The sequence below is a fragment of the Cervus elaphus genome, chromosome 24, assembly GCF_910594005.1.
Source record: "Cervus elaphus chromosome 24, mCerEla1.1, whole genome shotgun sequence".
NCBI classification, from domain to species: Eukaryota; Metazoa; Chordata; class Mammalia; order Artiodactyla; family Cervidae; genus Cervus; species Cervus elaphus.
In genome coordinates, this window is record NC_057838.1 from 15614988 (window position 1) to 15632073 (window position 17086).

A 17086-nucleotide genomic window follows, 5' to 3' on the forward strand; every position below is an offset into this window, starting at 1 on the left:
AATTGCTGTTTAGTTTTATGTGTCATTGCTCTGCTGCTCCATTGGAAACTTCAGGAGGGCAGCAGACACACTACTTTTTAGGTCACTAAATGTCTGATAATGTCATAGAGGGTGCGATGAAGTGGTGCAGTGGTAAAGACTCTACCTGTCAAGGCAGGAGATGCAGGAGACATGAATTCGATCGCTGGGTCAGGACGATCCCCTGGAATAGGAAATGGCCACCCACTCTAGTATTCTTGATTGGGAAATCCCCCGGACAGAGAGCCTGGTGGGCTACAGCCCATGGGTTTGCAGAGTTGGACACGGCTGAGCAGCTGAGCACACCCACAGTGTCATAAAGGAGCAACAGAATTTCCTTATTTATGTTGTGAGGTAGCATCCCTCTAAGTGAAGCACCCCTCTTCGCTCGGGTGCGTCTTGGAGTGCACAGTCAGGGAGGTCCAGCAACCCACACGGTATCCACCCAGTGAAGACTTGAAGGAAACGTACACTCAGTGAAGAGTGCATTTTGATGCCCTGTCGTTGATTCCCAGAAGGAGTATTCTCCATCCGTCTCAGCCTTGTAGGACTGTGGAAAGGCTGAGGCCTGTGGAGCAGGAGGTTGAGGAGTTAGAGATGGGAAGACCTCCATTGCATTCCTCTGCTTCTAGGGCGGCAGTGCTAATTCGGCATCTGTAGGCGGCTTCTGCTTTAGTGGTTGTCCAGTGAGTGCTGGTAGGACTCACGGGGATTGCCACATGTGCGTGCTTGCTCCGACCTGTCCAAGAGAGATGACACAGACCGTCGGCCTGCAGCCAGAAGCCACTGTGCAGGCCTGGGTGTTTTGTATTTCGTGTTTCCTCTGCATGGTGTCTTAGAAACAGAGCTAACTGAGCTACTTAAAATTGTGAGACTTTACATAAAACAAAAATTCCAGCTTAGAAAGAAGCGTGAATCCTTGGGTCTGGCAACGTTCTTTTCATTCCTGCAAGGCAGACAGTATGTGGGATAAAGCAGCAGCTCCACCTTTAAACATGGGGCACGTGCACTGGCTCAGTGGTCTCCGGGCTTCACTGTGATTCTTACATACATGTGAAATATTTTATATTATAAATATACTAGTCTATACATGTACTATATAATATGTATATAATGCTTATTAGACAGCTATTTCTCTGAAAATACATTTCAGTTATAAGAAAATCAAACAGATGGTTCAAGAACAATTGGAAAGAGTCTTCCATGAAAGTCAAGAATACTCTTTGAGTCTGACATGCAAGTAGCCCAACTTCACGTCACATAGGTAGCTTCAGATTCTGCAGATTTGTGGAGAATGGCATAGCTTAACAAATTCTGGTTTCATGCCCCTAGTTTGGGTCTCTCAGTTACTTCTTTGGCTGTTTCTCATCGGATATGAATTTTGGAAATCTACATTTCTAGGTTAATTTACTTACTTTTTTGGTTCTTCAAATTCTTTTCTGGGGCATGATAGGTAAGACATGAGAAAAGGTGCACCTAAGGTAAGTAACACCTGTGAATGATTCAGTATATAGGAATAACCTCTATTGTGAGGTTTAAAAATAATAGATAATAAATAAATGCTTCATATATTTTATGTAAAATATATCTTTACAATAGAATATTTTACATATTATATATAATACATAATATATATAATGAGCAATATTTGGCATGCATTAAATACTCTAAATTGTATTATTATTTTCAGTTCTAACAATTAGTACATTTAACAGTGATTTTGCTTTCTTAAATGTATTGTTTAAAATTTGAAATTTTTCTGTCATTTTCATGTGAGTTAGTTGAGTTTGCTAACAAGACAAGCAGTACTTCTGTTCAGTCGACCCAGTGAATAATTTGACTTTCCTCTTCTCCGTCTTGGATTTGCAGGGTGCTCAGGAGTGAAAGGGAGGAAGATGTGTCTCAGGTTCTCTTTAGAAGTGTCGGTTACAAGTGTGTAAGCATTTTGTCACTTCAGGAGTCACTAGTTTTTATCCTGCTCCGTACCTCCAGCTTTTTTTGGAAGAGTCTAACAGTAATTTGGTTGTTTCTAGGTGTGTGCCTGCCTTTTGGAGTGGTGATCATAGAAGGAGGATGACCTGAACAGAACTGTTTCTTTTCTTTGGCTACCTTGTAAATGTCCGTGCCTGAAACAAGACCCCTCCAAGAGCAGGCAGTCTGTAATAAGAGCACATTCCTAACTACTTGAGCTGATAAATAGTGAAGTTTGTTTTTAAAAAGTCAGATTTGTTTTATGTCGATTTTCTATTTGCCCTGTATAAGATATATTTAATTACTTTATTCCATCTCCGTGTTCAAATTAATCAGATTCTGACTACATATTGGTGTTCAAATTAGAATAATTCTTTAATCAACTGTGTCATCCCCGCCATGGTAGACTAGAATGGAAAAGCTACTCTTGGCATATTGAAGACGTGTGCATTTTATTTTCTATTGTAATTTAAAAGTAAAATCAGAAATATTGATTTCTACTTGACTGGAGAGATGATTTAGTTTGAATATCAGTCTGATCTTAATCAGGTGAGAATTAATTGAGTTGGAGGTATTAGATATTCAGTGATGTTAAGTGAACCATGGTCAATCTAGAGAGAAGCTTTCTTTTGTACTATGTTAGAATTATCAAATAGCCTATGCGCCACCATGTAAAATCATCTTTTCATGTTCATCTTTCTTGTCTCATTAAATGCACCACTAAATTCATTCCGTACCCAGTCTAATCTTTAAAGTAGCAAGCTAATAAACCACAATTTAATAGAAAATTAAAAGCGTAATAATTTTGTCATAAAATGTTATTGTGGTCAGAATTTTCTAGTGATATATTTTCTAGTACCTAATTTTAAAAACCAAGTGATAAAACCTCTGTTTTTCAAGTATACCTGGGACTTAAAAAAATTAGTTTTACTTTTTTTCTAATATTCAACACTGCAAGAATCAAGTGAACAATACAGAATGATTTTAATGTTTATTTCCAGAAATAGAGCATGTAGCATTATATTGGTCCACCACACGGCATGGGCTTTTTATTTATTTTAAGAGTGTGATAGCAATATCATAAGTGTTGTGAAAATATAAATGGTGAGATAACACCTCCATAGGACTCGCCCTTAAGTAGTAAAATTGTAAAGTCTTTAAATAACCTGCAGCCTGAACGGAAAGGATGGATTTGCCTTGTTAACTAGGGACACTACACTTATTAAATGTCTAATTAAATTTAGCATCACATGTCTTCTGTTCTCTTTTTTTTTTTCCTCTTTAAAACCGAGAATTGGGACCAGTTTCTGAGCAAGGGAGCACGCGTTATCAGTGTTGGGTTTCTTCCATTTTGGCAGTTGGTGTGACCGTGTTAAATTAAAAGAAAGCCAGGAGTGTGGCTTTTGATGGTGTCTTTTTACCTTGGGTTAGGGCTCCACGTGGCATTGGTGGGGTGGGAATCGTAGGATCTCTGCAGCTCTGTAATTTGTGAAAGGAATGCCCACATTTTTATTTGAGGACAGTCGGCATTTAATGAAATGAAGCCATCCAGGCAGAAGTGTCATTGAATGTGAAGAGTGGGGTGTTCTGTTGCAAGAAAGACAGGTCCCTGCCCCATTGTCACATTCGGGCAGCTCCGAGGAAATGGAAGAGGATTGTTGAAAAAAAAAAATCGGGAGAGATGACCTCTCACTCTGCATCAAAGCCAGACCTCCTCTCTCCGCCTCCTCCACACAAAGATATTACTTTATTGACTTTCCTCTTTTAAAATTGCATTTTGTAAGGTTGGCACAAGGACAGACTGCCACACACAATAGAAACCTGCTGCTTCCGTTCCCCCCCAGACCCCAGGTTTTCTCCTGAGACCATGCCTGTCACCCAGCCCTTCTGTGTTGTCTGTATAGACATGTGTGTGTGTGCTTGTCCTTGCTGTTTTCACTTTGAGTCTTGGAGATCGTCCCCAATTGTGCACTTTCTTTAGTGGCCGGATAGAGCTTTGTGGTTTAGTATTTCTACTCAGGCTCTTGGTGTGACTCTGTTAGGTTAAAAGAAAGCTGGTAAGTGGCTTTGAACGGTGCCAAGGCTATTTTTTACTCACATAAAGATATTCTTTGCGTCAGCTAAGAGAAGACAGGATGAGGAATGGCTCGTGATATACCATTCTCTTAATGATTCTCTACAAATGACTTTTGTTATAAGAAAGGTGTAGTCATAGTTATTTGTGTGTTTGAATTGTCCCCCTGTGTTTGGATATGAAGAACATAACTGTCTTTTCGAATGCTGTCTCTTGAAGGGACATGCCAAGCTGTGTCAACTTCTCTTTCTGGAGCAAAGCAAGGTGTCCGATACGCAAGAAAAGTTGACAGACCAGCAGATTAGAAAGAGGGTGAGCAGGTTTTGTCCACAGCCTGGAAACCACGTCCGGCATGGAGGAGGGAGCCATGTTCATGCTGGTTCTCACCAGGAGGAGGCACAGTAGGACTGTTACTGCCAGTGGGGTTTGATGGGAGGTGGCAGGAGCCTTAACTCTGGTTTCTTCCAGTCTTAAACCTCCCCCACGCCCCTCAGCACGCCCACACACACACACCTACATGCACAAACATCCCCCCACCTCACATCACCCCCTCCCCCACAGTGGAACTGGCTCCCTTGTTTGGTAAGGTGTTTTCTGTTCCTACAAGGTTTGCCCAGTGAGGTGAATTAGGACTTTCTAAATTGAGGAAGGGTCTAGGGTTTGGGTTAGTGACGTCCAAGTCCTTCCTTCTCTGGCCGTTTCCACCCGAGGAGTTGAGAACAAGGTCCTTTGCTGGCCCTTCCGTGAATGGTGGTGAATGGTCACCACTGGCCCACTCTTGTCCACAGAATAGACTGTGAAGCCGCCTGCAAGGATGGGGAAGTCCATCAGGCTGGTTTGTTGCTTGCGTTACTGGTGTTACTTACAGTGTTGATCCTGCTTCTTACCAGGGGATGTTCAGAAACATGGTGCCTTTGTTGGTTGCTCTGATGGGTGTGTGTTCATGAATAGACCTTTTAACTTTAGAGGCTCGGGCGGGGGTGGGGGGCCCAGGGGGGAGCATGCAGCCAAAATGTGCGGCGTGAACCAGACTGATGCACTTAGCGTTTCTCTGGCTTTGTCACTCCCCAAATCCTCCCCTCTCACTGCTAGTGATTCTCACGGTCTCTCCTGCTTGGGGAGGCTGGCGGCCTCTCTCGTGTGCGTCTCACTGGGAGATGGCCACAGCTCGGCTATGCTGACGTCTCCCTTTCCCATTCTGAGGGCTCTTAGGACCCCAAGCACAGAACTTAGCAGTTTCTTGTAAACTGCTTGGAAAAGTCACTTTCTAATGTGTAAAATCCTTATTTTAAATACTTAAATGTATTTTGTAGGCATTCTGGAAAAGGAGGTGTGGAGCCAGAGGGCAAGGTACCTGGCATCATTTTATTTTGGATGATTGCTCAGGAGCTCTAAGCTGTAGCCTTTTCCCCCGGAGGCGGGGACCAGAAGGACCGAGCCATCCCACCAGCTTCCTGGGCCCAGCGGTGACCTCGTGTGGTGACGGGCGGCGCTCACGGCTCCACTGTGACCACGAGGACTTCTGCCCCATGTGGAGAGTCTCCCGTGTTCTCACTGTGAAGAGGAGTCGGTGGGATTCCACAGGATTCCATAGGAGTTACGGATTTCTTCAGGAACTGAAAGGCCCAGTTCCAGGCTAGTCCTCGCCACACTGTCCGTCTTGGAAATACATGATGTCACCTCCTGAAAGCTCAAGTCCTTGTCTGGCAAATGAAGATGATGCTAGCGCTTATCTGTTAGGTTTTTGTAAAATTCAAGTCGAAGTGCTCATCGTGTCTCAGTTCAGTTCAGTCGTGTCCGACTCTTTGCGACCCGATGAACTGCAGCACGCCAGCCCTCCCTGTCCATCACCAACTCCCGTAGTCCACCCAAACCCATGTCCATTGAGTCGGTGATGCCATCCAGCCATCTCATCCTCTGTCATCCCCTTCTCCTCCTGCTCCCAATCCCTCCCAGCATCGGGGTCTTTTCCAACGAGTCAGCTCTTCGCATGAGGTGGCCAAAGTACTGGAGTTTCAGCTTCAGCATCAGTCCTTCCAATGAACACCCAGGACTGATCTCCTTTAGGATGGACTGGTTGGCTCTCCTTGCAGTCCAAGGGACTCTCAAGAGTCTTCTCCAACACCACAGTTCAAAAGCATCAGTTCTTCGGTGCTCAGCTTTCTTTATAGTCCAACTCTCACATCCATACGTGACCCCTGGAAAAACCATAGCCTTGACTAGACAGCCCTTTGTTGACAAAGTCATTGTGTCTGGTACATAGTAAATACCTAGTATATGTCCGTGGCCATTATTAATTTGATTTTGTTGCTATTATTATTAACATCTGTAAATACCTTGCAAGAAAAAATTATGAAACCACATAGGAAAATGGGAAAACAAAAGCTCCACCTGAAATAAGGTAATTTATTCTAATGGAGATAGAGATCCTGCTGAGCGGTTAATGTATTATTAGCCTTTGTTAGAAATCATCTCTGTTCCAAGAGCTACATGCTAAGGGCTCCTGGTCAGAATCACAGTTGGTGCCCACTGAACTTCATTCCAGTGCATGGAGATGAGCAGTCTGAGGTTCTCATCAGCAGCCTCCTGTCTACGTCTGACCTGACGTGCAGGGAACTAAACGCCCTCAGGGCTGCCTCTTTCAATATGGCAGCCGCTGCAGACACGTCACTGTTTAACCTAATTAATTACAAAGACACGTCCAGTTCCTCGGTTGCATTCAGCCACAGCTCCTTCATGGCTCATGGTGGCACTATGGGAAAGTGCAGAGAACACCTCTGTCATTGCAGAAAGTTTCACTGGACCATAGAAAGTGGCATGAGCTATATTTATAATGTTAAACTGTAGTAAAGTAAAAGTCACTCAGTTGTGTCTGACTCTGCGACCCCATGGACTATATAACCCATGGAATTCTCCAGGCCAGAATACTGGAGTGGGTAGCCTTTTCCTTCTCCTTAAACTATAGTAGCCACATATTTTTAAATGTGACATTAGTTTTGAAAGGCAAGCTTAATTTTAATGTTATATTTATTTAATTTATGTATTAAATAAATAGTATCTATCTTATTAGGGCTTCCCTGGTGGCTCAGACAATAAAGAATCTGCCTGCAATGCGGGAAACCTGGGTTCAGTCCCTGGGCTGGGAAGATCCCCTGGAGGAGGGTGTGGCAGCCAAGTCCAGTATTCTTTCTTGGAGAATCCCATGGACAGAGGAGCCTGGCAGGCTGCAGTCCATGGGGTCGCACAGTCAGACACCAGTGACTAAGCACAGCACATCTATCTTATTAGCGATTCAGACTGCGCACGTTTCAGACCTTGCTTGGTAGCCTTGTGTGTAGGGTTTAGAGGGCTACGAACCCAAGCTGACCAAATGAAGATAATTGCTTGGTGTTATTGAATTCCTTCGTGCATCTGCCACTATATTATAAGCCCATTGAAGTTAGGAACCGTATTTTGTATTTAATGAATACTTGATTAAAGAAATAAGTGTCCTGGAAATAAAAGCTATGTCTAATTCATCTGTGATAAGGAGCAAGGATTTTTGTTTGTTCTAATCCTCTCCCTGACCTTATGTGAATCAAAGATATTCCTAGACAGCAGAATGTCACAGAGTCTTAACATAAAAACTAACAGGTGACTTTCTCTTCTCATCGTAGCATTTGACAATCATGACCATGCCTTCTTTAGTTCATACTGTCCTAGAAAAGGTAGTCATCTGTGGATACCTTTTATTTATTAATTTTTCTATTTAAAAATCATATTCAAAAAATTTTTGAAGGAACAAAGGAAGAGTGACCTTAAAATTTTAATAATAATTAAATATAGCTCTACCAGTTTTTGTCCTGTATTTCCCTGTTATGACAGCTTTACACTTGAAATGGGCAGTGTTGCCTGAACGAAACTAAGTGCTCCTTGTGAACCCGAGCACACCTGTCTCGTCAGCACCGCACCAGGTCCCAGCACACCTCCGGTCGGCCCCCGCACCCGCGGTCCTGGTTCTTCTTGTTCTTGCTTTCATAAAATACAGTGCTTTTAATACATTGCTGGCTACTAATATTTTTTTTAAGAGAAGATAATCATCTTTTTTGCTTCTTAATTTTTAAGAATTTTAGTTTTTTGACTTATACATCCCATCCCATAAAGACTCTTTCCTTGTGATTGTCTTTGTTTATAAGCCAGGCGTAAGTATTTGGGTCACACACACATCAGCATGGAAGATGGGAGAATGCCACCGTGGGTCCCCACCATGTGGGATGTGCCGGTTCCTGTTACAGGAGACCAGGTGCCTCTTGTCAGAGGACTGATGGGATGAGGAGGCCTTATTTCCTTTTTGTCCTGCAGAGTTTGTTATTTGCTCATTAGTTCCTGAATTTTGAGAAGTTCATCTGGGATACTGTCATCTGAAGATACTAGTTGGTGGTTGTGTTCATAGTAGCTAATTTTGTCGTCGGCAGAATCTGGAGCTCTGCTTTCGGGTCTTGGCATGCATTTTCTGATTCATCTAATAAATGAGAATCATCTTTTTGTCCGTTTTCCTTCTTCTGCTACAGGCAGTGTGGTTAGTTCATCATGGCTGCTGTCCACAGATTACACACATTTAGTGCCGTAAAACAACACAGATGTGTGACGTTACAGTCCGTAACTCAGAGGTGTGACACAGGGCTTTCTGGGTTAATATCCACATGTTGGCAGAGCTGCATCCCCTTCTGGAAGCTCAGTGAGAGAGCATTTCTTTGCCTTTTTTGCTTTCTAGAAACCTATCTTAGCATGAGCTGCTTAACAAAAGTAACATAAACTGATGATTCATAAGCAACAAAACTTCATTCTCACAGGTTTTGACGCTGGAAGCCCTAGCTCAGGCTGCTAGCTTGTTTGGTTCCTCTTCCAGGCTGCAGACCTCACTGGTGGGGAGCAGAGAGCAGCTGCTCTCTCCTGACTCTTACCAAGGTGTTGCCCCATTTATGAGGATCCACCCTCCTGACCTTATCTCACCCTAATTCCTCCCAAGTCCCCACCTCCTAATATCATCACAAGGCAGGTTAGTGGTGGGGGTGGGGGCAGTGGGGTTTCAACACATGGATTTTGTGGGGATACAGATACCCCATTATAAGGCACCCTATTTGTTTTCATTGTCTAGTGTCCTCTTTTCCATTGTTCAAGTCGCCAAGGTGACCTCTCTCTCCCCTCTCTCATCATCAGTCTCTCTCTCCATCTGTGCCTCCCTCTTCCCTTTCTCAGGACCCTGGTGATTCCTTTGGGCGCCGCCGGATAATCCAAGATATTCTTCTTATTTGAAGGTCAGCTGATTAGTAACCGTAATTGCCCTTAGCCATATAAACTGACACCTTCATGGGGTTCAGGGAGTAGGATTTGGAAGTCTTTGGGGTCTATTATTCTGCCTAACATAATCAGGAAGTGAAAAAAAAAATCTCAGATCTTAACTGTGTTTAAGGAAAGCAAACATCAAAAAGATTCCTTTTCTATATTGATAAATGATGATGTAACATGCCAGATGATCCAGTAAGAAAACTGATAAAATAGTGGTTTATTTCACTGTTGCATCGTTCTTCTAGCTGATTCCGGGCTTCCCTGGTGGCTCAGAGGTTAAAGCATCTGCCTGCAATGCGGAAGACCCGAGTTAGATCCTTGGGTCGGGAAGATCTCCTGGAGAAGGAAATGGCAACCCACTCCAGTATTCTTGCCTGGAGAATCCCAGGGATGGCGAAGCCTGGTGGGCTGCCGTCTATGGGGTCGCACAGAGTCGGACCTGTGTGGGAAAAGAATCTGAAAAAGAGAGTGAGTGGGTCGAGTATGCGGATGACTGACTCACTTTGCCGCACACATGAAACTAACAACGCTATTCATCAACTATACGCCAATATAAAGTAAAAAACTAAACAAGAGACACATAAATGAAGTATTTGCAGCTGGATCCTCTCCTAAACATTGACGTGATGGCATGATTTGGTGATTTCCCCGTCTGCAGTGTTTTCAACTCACCTTTGGAAATGGAAACATTTTGAAGGCGTGAATGCAGTTAAGAAGTCACTTTTGGTGACTGAGCCTTGTGAAAGTTGAGGTGGCTTCTGCGTGTTATGTTTTCCATTGAGTGATTAATTTTACGGATCTCTTGAAAAATTGTCTCTGAAATTTTGTTGTTGTCAGAATGTTTGCTGGCAGATCATTTATCCATCATTTCAAGTACATTTCTGTTTTTATTTTTATCAAGTTCTCTATAAGGAAGCAGTTTTATGCTTAAGGTTTCCTGTTATGCAGTTGATGAAATGTTTTGAATTGAGGGTGATTTAAAATCTGCTTGCTACAGTTCTTCAGTAAGGAAGACCTCCTAAATGTTTCCTTTTCGATTAAATTGAAGTTCCAGATTTAAAAGTGAGACTATCAAGATGGTGGTTTAGTCACAGAAATATTACACAGAACTTACATGTTAAAAATTCTAAATTATGTTGGTACCTAAATACAGCTCTACTTTTTATAATGCTGGAAACAAAATAGGTACTTTATTAAGTACTTCCCTGATTGAGGAAATAAAAGTACTAGAAAGTTAGGAATAAGTGCTGTGTCTAAAGATAGCTGTGTAAAAATTCATAAGCTCAGGATTGTTTAGAAAATATAAATTGTTGGAATTAAAAAAGGAGTGGTTCTGGTCAGAAATGTGAAACATTGGAATTACTTCTTTTAATCTGGTATGTTTTTAAATTGCTATCTTTCATTGAATGCTATAGTCCTATCTGGATGACTGTGTCTGCAAAATTGTATGTTGCTTGAAACTGATGAAGTGTGGAAGGTCAGTCTTTCTGCTCCCATGCACACTTTGTTGCTCATCTTCGGCTTAACTAGGAAACTTAATTATGGTGGTTATTTCAATATTAAGATACATTCCAAAGTTCATAAATTAAATGAGTGAAAAGCAATGAATTCCAAACCATTACTTTCTCTTACTGCTTTTATCTGGAGTTTCCCTAAGTTTTTTCTTATATAAACTGGAAACTATGTGTTCTTGTACTTAATTACAGTATGATTATTTTGCCCATTATCTTAGACAAAAGTTGGGGAAAGACTTTATCTCTGTTTTCCCTAGCTTCACTTGATGCAGATTTTATCATGCTCACACAATATGTTTACCTATAGTTTATTTTATATGATATTCAGTGGTTTCTTTCAGAAAAAGGAGGGTTTACAAAAGAAAGAATTTCATGTTCTTGACATTTTAAAGAAAAAAAGTCTTGAATGCTGTCTTTAAACCTAAAAACTTCTTTGGTATAACTTTTAATCATCTCTCTACTCTCACTCTTTACTGATACTTATTTGCATTACATTAAGGTACATGTAAGTGAATGACAGTTCATTTTTGTAGTGGTTAAAGGTGAATATTTATTTACAGGTGTACAAACTCTTTAACACTTAATATTGAGAGACAGAGTGATTTAAATTGGGCTTGTTTCAGAATACCATTGTAGAAATCAGCTGGCAACATCACCATTATATGAATGTTTGCTAATGTGGTTTGAAAGAAGGATCCTCATTAAAATCTTGTTGCTAAACAAGTGACAGAAACCTTACAAACAGCTTGAGGCTTCGGGCCAGTCACAGTTACTCCTGAAGAGATCTGGACAAGTGTGAAAATGCAGAGACTGTGCCTTTATGGCCGTCAGAACACACAGATGCTATCTGGAGCCACTTCCCTACTTGAGGACATTTTAAGTCACGTTAGGGAAAACAGATCTCAACATAAGTCAGTGCCTGAGCATTCGGTTGTGGATTTGTCAAGTGTCAGAGTACTGCGTGTTAAATTCAGAAAGTATACTGTTGGTAGGAGCCCTTGCATTCATGTTTTCTGGAAAGGGACTGGGGTTTGGCCAACTCGCACACGTTTACGCGGGGCTGTGGACGCCATCGTCCGAGTGAGCCCAGGTCCCGAGTGGCAGTGGGCTGCGAGGAGCCGGCCCCACGGCCCGTCACCACCGCAGAACATTCGTCACCTCTGGACCAACTCTGTGTCCACACTCCTTTTGAGGGTAGCTCATGCTTTAATTCTTGCTGAGGATCGTAACCCTTGCCTCTGGAAAGGCAGGTCTTACCATCAGGCTGTGTGGAGAACAGTTAATGTGTGAGGATGCTCATGACTTCCAGAGTGCAGGTTGGTGGACTTTTCATGGGCTTGCTGCCTCCCTTCAGGACCTCCAGTGAGAGGTCATTTGCTTTGCCTTTTTTTTTAAAGAAAAAAATGTATTTTTTCCCTTTTTAAAAAAAAGAGAAACAGTTTTGCTTTTTTCTTTTTGGCTGTGCTGGGCCTCTGTTGCCGTGGAGAGCGGGGCTCCTCTCTAGCCGCGGTGTGCGGCTTCTCACCGCGGTGGCCTCTCTTGTTGCGGGGCACAGGCTCCAGGGCGCAGGGGCTTCAGTAGTGGCGGCTCCCAGGCTCCAGAGCACAGGCCCGGGAGTCGTGTTGCACAGGCTGAGTTGTGCCTGTGAGATCCTCCCGGCTCAAGCATCGAAGTCGTGTCTCCTGCGCCGGCAGGCCGGTTTCTTTCCCCCTGAGTCACCAGGAAGGCCCCGCTTTGCCTTGTTGCGTCGCAGAGGACACAGGAAGGCCCCTTCGCCCTGATTCGGCCACATGCCCAGCTCGTCGGCGCAGAGACCACAAGAGCGTGTGTCGGTGAGTGTGAAGGACGCCTGGTTCAGTTCAGGACGCAGAGCGGACGGCGGCAGTCCTGAGCCTGGTGAGCTAGTTCCCGGAGCCCGTGACCTGCACTGGAGCATCCCTGCCCCGCGGCTGTGACCAGACATGCCCTGAAGGCCCCTCCCGCACCCGCAGGCCTGGTTTCCGCCCGCTGCACCCCGCAGACTGCGCTGACGCTGCAGACAGACAGACGTCCGCGCCCTAGGCCTCTGCGTCCCGCAGAGCCCCTTGAAGTTCTCGTGCATTTACAAATCTCAGTCGTTTTCAGTTTGCCTGTGGTTTAAAGCCACTTTGGTTACACGTTACATGTCTTCATGGGGACTCCTGAAGTTACTGCTTGTTTTAAGATGATTGTAAATCATATTCCTTAGTAGCTGGGAGGGGAAGAAGAGAATCCTGATAATTTGATACTAAATGATGATACAAGCTTCTTAGTGTCGTATTTTAAAGTCTGACATGGACGTGGCTGGTCACAGGTGGGAGGTGGCCGAGGCTGGGACTAGAGACCACCCGGGAGGGGAAGGACGGAGACAGCTGGGGAGAGTCGCTGCTAGAGCAGGGGCGCCCCGCACCCCATCCCCAGGAGGGGCTGGGGGGCAAGCTGGTCCCACCCAGCGCAGACCAGCTTGAGCAGCAGGCCCGCTGTGGCTGGACTCCAGCACCAGGGCTCTCTGGGTTGGGGTTCCTGAGAAGGCAGGCTCCCGAGGGGGCCAGTATGATTTGAAGAGCAAACTACCAGAATGGAAATGTGATAGCCATTTGGATTCTGGGGCACTTCAGAGTTGACTCAGGAATGCGATGGGAGCCCTGGGATCAAAGTAAAGGACCATGGCAGGTTGTCTGAAGGGGTTGAAGGATGCCATCAGAAGTCATAGAAACTCAACCCCAGGAGGGCTTGTGTCTGATACAACCCCTTTAGTCTTCCTACTCATTTCTTCTGCAATATACTCCTTTATTTAAAAAAAAAAATTGGGAGTATAGTTGATTTATAGTGTGTTAATTTCTGTTGTACAATGAAGTGACTCCGTTTTATGTATATATAAGTTTATGGGTGTATATATATGTGTGTTTTTGTGTGTGTGTGTGTATATGTTTATGAGTTTCCCTGGTGGCTCAGTGGTAAAGAACCTGCCTACAATGCAAGAGACACAGGAGATGTGGGTTCGATCCCTGGGTCAGGAAGATCCCCTGGAGGAGGTCATGGCAACCCACTCCAGTATTCTTGCCTGGAGAATCCCATGGACAGAGGAGCCTGGCGGGCTGCAGTCCATGGGGTTGCAATGAGTCAGACATGACTAAAGTGACTGTGTGTGTGTGTGTATGTGCGTGTATCCTTTTAAAATACTCTTTTCCATGATGGTCTGTCACAGGACATTGAGCATAGCTGCCTGTGTTGTGCAGCGGGACCTTGTCCATCCATGGAGTACATGCTTCCTCTCTGTAGACAGACCTTGGACATGCTGTGGGTTTGTTTCCAGACCGGTGCAAACACTCAGTATCACAGCAGAGCGAGTCATGCCTTCTTTGGCTTCCTGGCGCATATAAAAGTTACATCCACACTGCATTGTAGTCTACGAAGTGTGCAACAGCATTACGTCTAAAAAAACACTGTACATGCCTTCAGTAAGGATACTTTATTGCTGAAAAATGCTAATGCTCCTCTGAGCCCTGATCCTTGAGCGAGTTGTAATCTTTTTGCAGAAAGAGGGTCTTGCCTTGACGTTGGTGGCTGCTGACTGATCAGGGTGGGGTTGCTGAAGGTTGAGGTGGATTTCTTAGAATAAGACAGCAACAATAAAGTTTGCTGCATAGGACTCCTCCTTTTAGGAACGATTTCTCTTCTGCCTGCAGTGTGCCAGTTGGTGGCATTTGATTTGGTGGAGAACTTTCAAAATTGGAGTCAGTCCTCTCAAACCCTGCTGCTGCTGCTTTATCAACTAAGTTTATGTAGTATTCTAAACCCTCTGTTGTCATTTCAGCAGGGTTGATAGCATCCTCACCAGGAATAGACTCCATTTCAGGACACCGCAGTCTTTGTTCATTGTTAAGAAGCAACTTCTCGGGTCAGGTGTGATCCGGAGACGGAGCAGTCCGTCCCATCTTTCAGCGCCATTTCTAACTCTAGCTCTCCTGCTGTTTTCTCCGCATCTGCAGTTACAGTAGTTGCATCAGAGGTCACTGATCACAGGCCACCATGACAAGTATAATACTGAAGGAGTTTAAAATATTGCAAGAATTGCCAGCGTATGATGCAGAGACATGAAGTGAACAAATGCTGCTGGAAAAATGATGCTGGTAGACTTGCTTGGTGGAGGGTGCCACACACCTTTCCATTTGTGAAAAATGCTGTGTCTGCAAAGCAGTAAAATGAAGTTATGTCTGAGTTAGAAATCCCGCTTCGTCCGCGTGTCACTGTGAAGCCAACTCCTTCTTTACCTCAGGGGTCCCCTCCCTCCTTTCAGATCCACCACCTTTTATTCACGTTCACGTCTTTGTGGACAAGCACAGTCTAGGCCATAGATGTTACATGAACGAAGATTTTAGAGCTGTTTAAAATTATAGAGATGTAATTACAGATCATCTTTTCTCTTCCAAATTTTTTATTTCAGATTTCACTAAGTGTTGCAAGGACTCTGGAGTCCTTATGGTGGTGAAATGCCGGAAGGAAAACTCCGCACTGAAAGACTGTCTCACCTCTTAGTAAGTAGTTACCGTGGTATTTGTGTTCCTGCGTGTATGTGTGTGTAGTGTGTTGGAGGTAAGAGTGTGTTATTTAACTCACTACATGTCATATATTCTGTATTTCTCCCCCACCAGATTCATCATATTGTTGGCTGAGTCTAAAATTTTAATTTTAATTTTAAAATTTAAAATTTTAATGCTTCTAAGACAAGTGATACAACATATTTATGAAGGGTCTTTTCAAGTTATGTGTGTTTGTCAGCATTTTATGTGATTAAAATATTAGGTGAGCCACAAAAATACATGATTTTTCATAGGATTTAATAAATGCCTTTTCATGAACCAGTTGATCTATCGAATATATTATGCTTATGTTCATCCTTTAATGAAAGGGTAATTTTACCAGCCTTAGGATCTTTTGGATGAACATAATTTAACTTCTAGGAGAGTTGTAATAAATAAAATGAAGGAAACAAAGGTATATTTAGATTTCTGAAGTTAAATTACTTTAAAAAATAGTTCTTAAATGTGTTCACTGATACTTCTTGTAGTTTGTTGAGTCTTAAAGTAAAAATGTGTGGAGTTCTTTGAATGCAGGGGCTCTCTGCTCATCTCCCCAGACCTCATCATCGCCCACGTCACTGACAGGCAGCGTGGTGGGTGCGGTGCTTTCGTGAGCAGGTAGCTGGCAGTTGTCTGTGACACCAGACAGCTGTGAGGTCAGATCAGATCAGTACCTTCTGTACTCCGCTCGCCTGGGCTGCCAGCATCTATGTCAGCTACTTCTTAGATGATTACATAAAAAGAAAGTGGTGATTATCGGGATCTTAAAGTGTTTTCTTTTTTGATAACAAATAACGGACACATGGATTTACACCTTCTTTTAGAATACTGATTGTCTGCATTTGTAGATAAGGAAACATACTACAAGTCCACGTCTTTTCTCAAGTTAATAATAAATAAAAACAATTCTAACAGCTGCTCCTTCTTGTGAGCCCAGACCTGCCCTGAGCATGTAACTAGAGAAATAAGAGTTCTGGTCCCTGGAGCTCCCAGGAGATGCTGGATGAATATGGACCTCTTGCCTCTGTGTGACTGAATTTGTTGAATTCCCTGTGCGCCTGATTAGTGGCTTCTGACACCTCAGTTTCCGTCTGCATTGTGCCTGTTACTCTTAGTTGGGACAGCGCGGCCCTGAAGCTGGGAGCAGGACTGGGGGCAGGGCGGCAGGCTGGTCCCCGGGCCCCCCGGTTTAGCTCTCCCGGGCCCTGGGCAGGCCCTCGCTGTCCAGCAGGGTGACTATTCCTCACGTGGGAACACATCTCTCCAGCGCTGGGCATGTACAGGATACTGATACCAGGTTCTCGGTAGATGCTGGCTCTTGTTAAAGTTCGTCTGTGTTATTTTCAGCTTCTGTCATGTGAACATTAACCATTGGAGTATCCCGCCATCTCTCACCCTTGAGAGGGCAAGAGAGGTCCTAGACCCTCCGGGGGGCTGGGGGTTCGGGGGAGGCTGCCGCTGCTTGGAAGAGAGATGAGCCGCGGGGAGACGGAGAGGAGGACGGACACTGTGGGAAGGGAGTGTGAGCTGCTGAGGAAGAATTCTGCTTGAGCACCGGCCTCCACCAGGTGGCTCAGTGG

The 17086-nt window shown here is 44.0% G+C and overlaps 1 protein-coding gene across 2 annotated transcripts in view; it reads left to right on the top strand.

The window, feature by feature from the left end:
* Window positions 1-17086, top strand: part of CMC1 (C-X9-C motif containing 1) — a 76821-nt gene that overhangs the window by 57941 nt on the left and 1794 nt on the right. For both annotated transcript variants that reach the window (XM_043887070.1, XM_043887072.1), the window contains exon 3: window positions 15371-15461. In XM_043887070.1, the coding sequence (XP_043743005.1) occupies window positions 15371-15461 (91 nt within the window). The remainder of the gene's footprint in view (window positions 1-15370; window positions 15462-17086) is intronic.